General features: G+C 35.9%; 1 protein-coding gene across 6 annotated transcripts; it reads right to left on the bottom strand.

Moving 5' to 3' along the window:
- Window positions 1-659: 659 nt before the first annotated feature.
- Window positions 660-10057, bottom strand: LOC105456608 (protein croquemort-like). 6 transcript variants are annotated; one of them, XM_011700786.1, is made up of 9 exons: window positions 9737-10057; window positions 3374-3512; window positions 3126-3289; window positions 2898-3039; window positions 2614-2817; window positions 2228-2439; window positions 1842-2136; window positions 1684-1757; window positions 660-1471 (listed from the first exon to the last, which is right to left on the bottom strand). In XM_011700786.1, exons 1-9 carry the CDS (start codon window positions 9925-9927, stop codon window positions 1204-1206), a joined length of 1689 nt encoding a protein of 562 aa, XP_011699088.1. In that variant the 5' UTR covers window positions 9928-10057; the 3' UTR covers window positions 660-1203. The 6 variants fall into 6 exon arrangements, with proteins under 6 accessions (XP_011699088.1, XP_011699090.1, XP_011699091.1 ...); XM_011700788.1 differs by lacking the exon at window positions 9737-10057 and adding an exon at window positions 7606-7730; XM_011700789.1 differs by lacking the exon at window positions 9737-10057 and adding an exon at window positions 7400-7428.

Consider the following 10057-nt stretch of genomic DNA (forward strand, 5'->3'; position numbering starts at 1 on the left):
AATTACAAAATATATATATATATATATATATATATATATATATATTTATATTTATATATTTATATATACATACAATCACCAAACTATAATTGTCCGGACAATGCGTTAGTTTATCAATAATTTCTAAAAATTCAAGGTAGAGCAACTTTGTCAAAAATTATCGTAACGAGATTTTTAAAAAAGCATTTTACAAAGCTTGAAATCTCCATTTTTCAAGTTGATACTTTAGAAAACGATTAACTAACTTTCTTCGGAGTCGCAATAATATAAATGGAGATATGACAAATCGCAAAATTTTGTCCTAACTTTGCAAAGTTCCATGATAATCCCAAAATAAAAATCTCGCAAAAACGAGATGTACACTCGCTCACTAAAAGGTTGCGACACATTTTTTTTATAAGTTTTTAATTTATATTTAAAATACGTAATATATACTTTATAGATAACTAATATTTTGCAAATGCAAATCACGATCTACTATCTTTAATCTAAAAGCAATATAACATCAATCGTGGTCCGCATTTGCAAAATATTAATACGTTTTGAAACCTATAAAAAAGAAAGTGTCGCAACCTTTTAGTGAGCGAGTGTACAGTTTTTGACAGAATGAATCTTTTTCTTTAATTTGCTTTTTTGTTGAGCGTTATTGGTATGCAATATTTAATTTACATGAAATTTACTTTATTCTAAAATCAAACGTTTCGGCTATCTTTCTTAGCTTATCTTCAGTGACAAATTACAAAAATTACATTTAACTGTCGCTCTTAGTTTCTATAGTTTGTTTATGGCACGTAAAAATATAGACTCTAGTGACTCTAGTCTCATCAGTCATCACTGTTATCAGCAGTCCATTCTATATGTCGATGGGGGGGATCTCACGCTGTTACAAGCATGGTAGAAGACTCTAGTCTCACCACTGTCATCAGCAGTCCATTCTATTCCTATATGTCGATGGAGAGGATCTCACGCTGTCACAAGCTCCCCACATCGCGCGTGGCCAGGACGCGCGATCAGAGCACCATCGAGAATTTTAATTTGCTCAACTACTTTCAATCATTTTAAAAATTTGTTATGCCCTTTACATTGTATCTTGTAAATTAATGAAAATAATTAAAAATACAAGTAATAATGTGAATGTACAAATTAATTAAAATTAATAAAAATTTCGGACGTGTAACAATCACGCCCGTAAGAAGACAATTACTAAATTTCGTCTCGTGTTCTAACGTCGCCATCGTATTTCGATATTAATACTTGGCTTTCCTCTCCCCGCCATCTTTTCCTTACATAAACGAAGACGCCAATAAAGAATAGCAAAATTCCGATTCCGGCTATACCGAAAAAGGTTACAGTGCCTAGCGACGGAAGAGTTAAGAGTAGTTTTACTTGGCTCGCGTAACTGGCAGTTAAATTGGCCTGTTGAGAAAACCACAGTATCGGGATGTAGGTCTTCTTTATATTCTCAAACATGCTGAAAAAAAAATTTACAAATTAATTGGACAAATTCGTTCTCTAGTTTGTTATCGAATTAATTTACAGGCGCGCTTATAAAATTAGAAAAAGATAAAGAATTAGAGAGAAAGATGAAAAGTAAATTAAAATTATTGAGATTAAAGTTAAATTTACATTGACAGAAATGGACATAAATGATTTGTCTGGGCTGTGCGCTTGCCTGCTGCTTACCTCATATTAGACACCGGTTCCAGCAATATATTTAGCTGCAACTGCGCCTTCACTGTCAGTGGGATACCTGTGGTCTTTTAAGTTTCTTTCGTTAATATTCGTGCACACACCTTGCTGTTTGTTAGTATTCATAATGATAATTTACACAAGATACATACCGGTTCCAGGACCAGCGTCAGTTCGTGCTTTGATCTGTCTGGCGTCATTCCCGATATGTTCACCCTGTAATTCGGATCCGCCAGATAAAAGTGCGGCATACTAACGAAAGCCGGCGCCCCAAATTTGCAAGTTGAAATATTTAACGTTCCACTAGGTCCACAACCCCCATCGGGACAATAGCATTGTCTCGACGGTACGGATTTACCATTATCGAGCATAGATTCTCTTCCGATATACTTATTTCCTGTTAGACCTTCAACTTTCGTTGTGTTTTCGTAAGAAAAGTCCAAAGTCCTAAATAAATACATTGTAAATACAGTATAATTAATTTAATATGAAGTTTTATATTAACTCAAACGATATTTGTTGTAATTCCATTACTCACGTGCAAATGTCAGGGACGAATATAGAAACCGTTTCGTTATTCGATAAGGGTGGCCAAAAATCTCCCAACGTTCCGTGTATCGCACCGCACGAACTCTTGTAATTATTTGTTTGATTACTAAAGTTCCATTCTTTGAGTATTCCCATATCGTATATATTAGTCGCTCCAGTTAACATGCTGAATGTGCCATCGTAGGAATCCGAGTTGTTTCTCTGCGAGGGGAAAAAAACGATACAGTTTACCTTTGAGATCACGTCGAATTGCTCGATCGCGCATAAACTCGAAACGGCATTTGTTATAATTGCCTTTTATTGCTCACGTGCAAATGTCAGAGACGAAATATGGATACCGTTTCATTATTCGGTGGCGAAAAATCGTACACTTACCGCGTAGAACCAGCCGAACTTGGAATAAGGTAGAGTGGTCATGTTCATCTTTCGTGCAATGTCCAACAACGTGTCGTTGAATCCTTCGAATATCAGCGCGTTCACGGTTTTAGTTATTGCTAGCTTCTCCCCTAAACGCACCATAACTCCGTCGACCAGCTTGCGCACCAACACAGGCTTATGTTTCATCGAGGACGCAACCGTCTAAAATTGGGCAACACATAACGTATTCGTTACACAGAAAATTATGCGATTAGCAAGCGTTAAGTAAGCGCGCGCCTTACCGCAACTATCGGATTTAAGTTTGTAATTTCGTCGGTCAGACTCCCGTTCGACAGGCTCTCCTCAAAGTGCCAAACTTTCCTCCTTTGAAACGTAACAGTTCCATTGTCGTTCCACACTTGATTCGTTTTGTAATCGACTTCTCTGCAAAGGAGGCACGCGTGTAAAAAAAAACCTGGTATCATGACTTTTGGAGTAGTAGGAGAAACTTTCCGGAAATAACGTATTACCGAAAAACGTAAGGCCCCAATTCTTGAAAATGCGGTTTCACATCTGACGACGCATAAAACTCCCGTGGATTGGTCCAATTGAACATGTAGAATTTGACGTACATCGGAATAGGAGTTTCCACCCACAGACCGTAAGTGAGAGACGTTTTCGTTAATATGAACAGCTGCATAAAAAAAATGCATTGATTATACATGAGCCTTACATACATACATACATATATATATCGATGGAGAAAAAATTTCTTTACGTTTGCAAACAGCAAGTCATATAGCGTAGTGGTCCAAAGTGATCCTGTGATTATGCCAAGAATCATGATTACTAAACCGACGGTTGAGATGATCACAACCTTTTTATATGACCGTGTCATTTTTACAGGAACTACAGGTCTGAAAACAAAACAGTAATAAGCACATGGTAATTAGTATTTGTCTCTTAACTCTAATTAATATGAGAACTTATTCGCCGTATTAGAATTAATTATTATGACATGTGTTAACCATGTAATTAAAAAATTAAATTTCTTTGGAATATGCAGAAATGATATTCTGCAACACAAAATAAACGTCTCATTAATTAAACAATGCAAAATAAATAAATTTCACAATTAGAATATATAGTATATACTTGCAATAGGTTATAATATCTTAGAACTGTCTTTTTAAACATAAAAAAAATAATTCTATGTCAGAAAGCTCAGTTTCATGAGGAACTACTGACTATCAGAAATTTACAAGAAATCACAAAAGTTTTGCTATCAAAAGTACCTTAATTAGAGTTGGAGTTAGACTGACATATCTGCGACAGGATACATTAGGAATATTTTTTAAATAAATGTGAGCGAGAAAGGCTCGTAATATTTTTTAATTTTTGCAACTGATTACTGAAAATAAATTAAACAAATTTTACATAATTTATCGTAGAAATTAACGGCTCTAAGAAAGACGTATACATCTGCAAGTTCAAGAGTTATGTACGTTTGTCTGGAGCAACTTTTGACAGACAAGTCGACTGTTAGGATTTATTTTAATTAATTGTTTTTAATAATTAGAAACGTTAACGAAAAAAAAAGCTTCTTACAGGTAATGCATCTTGTTATGCACCGACGTTATGTTACCAGGTATAGTCGAGGTAGGAAGCGCAGTGGTTATGTGCAAAATTATTCACGGAACACAACACGTTTGACAGTAAGTATACAAAAGTTATCTGAGAAAATATATGGAATGTATATATATCGAGTACCAAGGCGAACTACTCCGTGACGTAAAACGTTCGCGCATAGCGATTACTTAAGTTACGATCGGGTGAAAGTCAATTCGGTAACGCTCTGATTATTTTAATCATAAAATCAAGTCCTGGAATAGCAATGCACAGCTCAACAGCTGACAACTGTCGCGTGAGTCTCGCTCGGGGCGGGGCGGGAGAGGAGGGACTCCGCCATCACTCTGTGGACATCGCGTAGCACACGTTGCGTATCAGCTGAGCGGAACGTAAACAATCGATTTTCAACGATTTCATTGACAGTCGACGGTGTGCCTGTCCCCGCGTGGAAAGGTAACGAGTAAGTTTGCGAGTATAATTGGACTGGCGTTACGCTATCGCGATATACCGGGTGTGTGTATGTACGCTAACCTGTCTTATTGTTTTTTATCTCGGCGGCGGACAACCGAGAACGGGGGGGGGGGGGTGAGAGACGAAATGAATTGTCTCGCGTTGAAGGGCCCGCTGCAGCACGTCTCTCGGTCACGGAAGATCGCAACTTTTTCACAATTTTGCGCGAAATTTTCATAATACATCGGAAGACGTGTAGATCACTGGGCTTTCCTTTTTTTCCTACTACACCACATTCTTGTACACTTTCTACACTTTCTATGCTCTATAGGCTGTGTATATATATATATATCATATGCATATAATACACATAACAGCATTGCAGATAAAACTATTCTTTTTTTCTTTAACAAGACGTGTTATGTAATTGAATGTCGAGTATAGGAACAAAAAAATGTATGGGCGTTGCCGCTCGATGGAGCGACTTTAAAAGTGTACAAGAATCAAAAGCAAAATAACGGAGTAAATTGCATAGTTAAAGTATGTATTATTGTATTGATATTAATTTAAAATTTTTCTACGTAATATAATAGAAGAATTCAGACTGAAATAAAAAATTTCCGTTTCGTAGTACGTATAAATTGGAATTTATATATGCACATATATTTTATCTTTTTCTTATATTTTATTATTTAATACATATTTAATTAAAATATTTTATATATAATATATTTTTTGTAACTCTCTAAATCTGAATCAGTTCATAGTCACTGATTATCAATGAATACTGATTATTCATTGAATGCATCAGTCCCAAATATTTCACTGGTAATCAGTGAAATTGTAGATTAATATTAAATAGTTTAATTATAGGTTATTAGTGAAATTATAGTTAGATTAGAGTACTGACTCAGTCAGTGATTTTTCAGTACTTTTCCACTGATTCAGATTTAGAGAGTTACAAAAACAACATATATTTAATTTATATATAAAATATTTTAAAACATGCATTATATATATATATTATATTAATTTTTTAAAATTCCAGTTCCAAAACTTTTTTTTAAATAAAAGTCTTATGTCTTTACATAACAATACGTTACATTAAGTTACGTTACGCTTTGCAGAATTTTTCATGAGCGAACTGGACGAACAAAGAGTGTGCGATGACTGCATGACACACGCTATTGTTTCGAATGTTATTTAAAATGAACAGCCACCCAATTCACTTCATCATTGACTGTAATTATACTGCAGTATTTGAAAACAATAGTTTGGTTACAATATTTTGGTTACAGAAAACGTGAGACCAACGATAAAGCAAACTTATCTAGCGTGTCTAATGCACTATCTAGCGCTCTAATGATATTCGGAAGCCCTTGAAAGCATCAGATATCCATGAAGCTATATATCTTCCTGTGTATACATTTAATTTTTACATGCCTGAATTTCTCTATCGAAACATTTCCGACATTCCATATGTTTTATTCAACCCATACCGGAAATTCGTGATTACAACGCATGTTTATGATTTCCCTGAAGTAATGCACTTTCTCGTTTATTTCGTTACGTGTGCACGTACGTAAACGGAATAAGTAAATCTCTTTATGGTTTATTTAACGCGTAATAACGTCTGCCAGGAGTGGAATTGCGAGGAAAAAGATGATTGAAAAAAATAAAAGGAATTAAAAGAAATGTCTAGAAATGTTCTTATATTTATGGGCATCCTTCGATAGATGTATTCTAATTTCAAAAAATATACCTAAAAATTATATTACATCCAATATTTGACATTTATCTGTTTGAGAAAAGTTAATCAAAGAATCAAAGTACAGGTAGCTAAAAATATCCATCGATTTTTATCGAGATACTCCGATTACACTGACTCGTGAAGAATTCTTACCGCACTGACGTTTGCGTAGAGGCTGCATTTGTGCGCGTTTTAGACTCCTGTGAGACTGACAATTCGATCTCAGCCATTTTTTTTTCTTCCTCGGTTACCTCACATCCGAGGAAAAAAAGTAATAACAGGTGTTTTCCTCTTCGCCGAGAAATTAGTATTTGCACATTTCACACAGGCGCGATCGCGCGTCCTCGAATTACGCGCGTGGCTTATACCTCCACATTAATAGTCACAACGAACAGAATGGAAATCTGTTATTTACAAAAAGAAAAAAATCTCCAAAATGTTACTTCTACGGATTTTTCCCCAAACGCTTGTCTGTATTCGGACATTAATAACTGATTAATAACAGTTGGGCACAAAGTTTGGTCACTGATTGAGAATATCGATGACGCTGAATTAGGACGAGAAATGTCAATACAAGGTGTTAGATTTCGAGTGCTTTATTCCGATAAAATTGAATATTGTTGAGTAGCTAAAGATTGCCCTTGCTTTTATCGAGTTAAGATAAGAATCTCCTTCGGAGCAGCTATATACACGAGATATTCCTTCGATTTTGTACGGATTTTTAACGGACGGAATTTCCACGATAACTCATTTTTAGACAGTCTATCGAGATCGCAATATTTTCCGAACTTCTCTCTACGATTAAGAACGGTACATGTTAAAAAGAAAAATGATAATTAGTAATGGCATATTTACTGAATTAATACATCAAAAGCGCACAACTCCGAACGAAATTGATTAGCGAAGATTAGCAAGGAGATCGTTGAGATTAAGAATCACGGGGAGAACTTTGAGCAGCTCCGGAGCTTCACGCACGATTTTTTCCGCATCTCTTATCGTTGGATTACAATGCAAGTAGCTCGTAAGCGCGGACGGTGTTGATCTCCTTCCGTAAATTACAGGACAAATTACAAACATGGAGATTGCGCGACGAGCTGCAGCCCGGCACCTGTTAGCGTGATCCCAATGATCGCGGTCTCCCGTAGCGCGCACGACGTCTCTTGCGCAACTGGACACCTTACTTTACTCCTACGCGTCCTGCGTCCTCCTGCAAGACGGTCAACTCGACAGCCTCGACCATTTTGATAGATATGACATGCAGCTTCCGCGTAAGAAAGTCGAAGACTATTTACGCGGCGAGCATTGCGAATGTTGGATGACGAATTAATGACTAATAGTGTTCAGCGGAACAAATAATGGAATCGCGTATGTGAGAAAAAAAAGTATTCGTTTCATAACTATATATATTTATAAACACGTCCGTTCAATGTTACCGCTCAAAGTTCAAATTTATTCGTGTGATTGCACGAGGCGTGAGAGATATGCGAAACAATAAATGCTCTCGCATCTCTCGAACCGCAGATAAAAACGTGTATTAACGATTTTTTCAATTGATAATTACCAAACGGATAATAACGATTCGATAAAAACATGTATTAACGATTTTTTTCAATTGATAAGTATATCAAACGGATAATAAATATTCGATGACAAATATTCACATTTAATAATACTTCTGAATCACTTGCTTCAAGAATCGTTCAGAGAAAGAATCGAAAGAATTATTTAGTGATTTAAATGATTTTTTTTATATTAAAATTAATGTTGCAAAGTAATTTGCGAAAATCTGAATTTAAGCCGAGAGATAGTATTCTTCAAAAATATTCGATATTTAATCGAATTCTTAAAAATAAAATTCGGAAACTTAAGTAAATTAATATAATATCAATGAATTCGGTAATAAACAGAAGCTTTAGTGAAATTCGTTAAATTAAATAATATAATTTCCGTTTGTTTTCTATAGTTTTTGGTTAACTAGATTAGTAAACTTAATAACCAGATTTTATGTATGATCTTATAATTTGTTTACGTAACACTATTACGACAGTCATTTTCACTTGTGACACACGCTATGCAGATATCGTATAAATAAATAATTTTTTATCCTATGATTCATCGACAGTGCTCGCATTCAAACGATGTGACTACTACTTTCTTATCGGGTATAATTTTAAATTCATTTACATATCTTTTCAATGTAAAAAGAAGACAAGCACTTTCTAAGCAGTTCATTTGAACGTTGGACACATAGCTTTTTTTCTTGATATTGTGTATATAAAATGTATTTGAAAAAATAGTTGACCATACGAATAAGATAATTGCGAAAAACTTAATTACTTTTACTATTATATATGTTGTTTATTTTCTTTATTATATTATTTATATTTATTATTTTGTCTATTATAAATATCGCTATCGTTTAGTATTACTGTCAATATATATTAAGCAACACATCGGAAGAGCGTTTAAAATCTTTCGCGCACGGCGTATACCGGGTGCCATTTAAAAATATGAAGAAAGTGAATGTGAAAGCGGCGAAGAGAAAATAATCTCTCCGGTAGTTGCGTGGCGTCGCGATTCGAACACATCTGAAAGAAAGCTATCGCATCCTGCGGCTACACGACCAGATAGAGACGATTCAACGCTTTGTTCACACTGACTCACGTTTGCAGAATTTACGATTTAGCACGTATCGTTTTTAATATTCACTTGAAAGTTGTCTGAAGAATTATAATAGGAACTATAATAAGTAAAAACAAATTGGGCGCGAAAATGGATTGTTATAAAAAAAAGGAATCTCTTCCCTTAGACTTCACATTGGGAAAAGGATTGAACGAAATATTCAATATTCCTAAAATAATAAATTACGTTGACGATATTAGCGTGTAATAATGACACTCGTAACCGCGTTGAATTGTTCTCTTATCATTTTATACCGATACATTTCGACATTATCACATTATTATGACAACGCGTAATTGCAAACACTCATCATCGGCAAATTTTTTTACTCGCGGCGAAACGATAAAGACCACGGCGTCCACGCGTCAATCTCCAAGATCGACAAACGCGTGGGTATTTCCACGATACAATTTCAACGATCAATTCCCCGATAGATGTAGAGATAACGAGGGACCTTTGCCGGTCGTAATATCATTTCGGCGATCATCTACTCATGTTACCTCATCATTAATATCGACATAGTATCGACATTAATAGAGCTAATGGGAAATTTTTGATACGAGATGTGCACGCGCGATCCCGTATCGGATCGCGTAGATCAATCAGAACGAAAGGGTCCTTCCTACGCACCTTGTTGTCCTCGAAGTCCAAATACACTTCTGCTGTCGTCTCTCGCCGCCGCCGCCGTCGCCGCTGACAAACCAGCTGACACACTTCGATTCGAGCCGCGATGCAACGCGCGAATACTCATTACACGCAAGCTCGCGCGCCGCGACTGCGTCGCGCGCCAAGCGCAAATCGCCGCGGACCCAGATTTTCATTTCACAATTCACGCGACACAGCGCACGTACGCACACACACGCGCGCGTATAGTTTCATTTTTTTCACATTTGTTTACACGTGAGTGCGCGCGGATCAATTAAATAACGATCAACAACTTTCAGGGCCGCG

This window comes from Wasmannia auropunctata, unplaced genomic scaffold, assembly GCF_000956235.1.
Source record: "Wasmannia auropunctata unplaced genomic scaffold, wasmannia.A_1.0 LD335630.1, whole genome shotgun sequence".
In the NCBI taxonomy this organism is placed as follows: Eukaryota; Metazoa; Arthropoda; class Insecta; order Hymenoptera; family Formicidae; genus Wasmannia; species Wasmannia auropunctata.

Excerpts from the sequence above, each read along its gene's own strand:
- LOC105456608 (XM_011700786.1), bottom strand. The coding sequence starts at position 9,927 with ATGAAAATCTGGGTCCGCGGCGATTTGCGCTTGGCGCGCGACGCAGTC. Across the intron at positions 3,290-3,373 it reads ATGACTTGCTGTTTGCAAAC|CTGTTCATATTAACGAAAAC; the intron begins GTAAAGAAATTT and ends TTTTTTATGCAG. Across the intron at positions 2,818-2,897 it reads ACTTAAATCCGATAGTTGCG|ACGGTTGCGTCCTCGATGAA; the intron begins GTAAGGCGCGCG and ends GCCCAATTTTAG.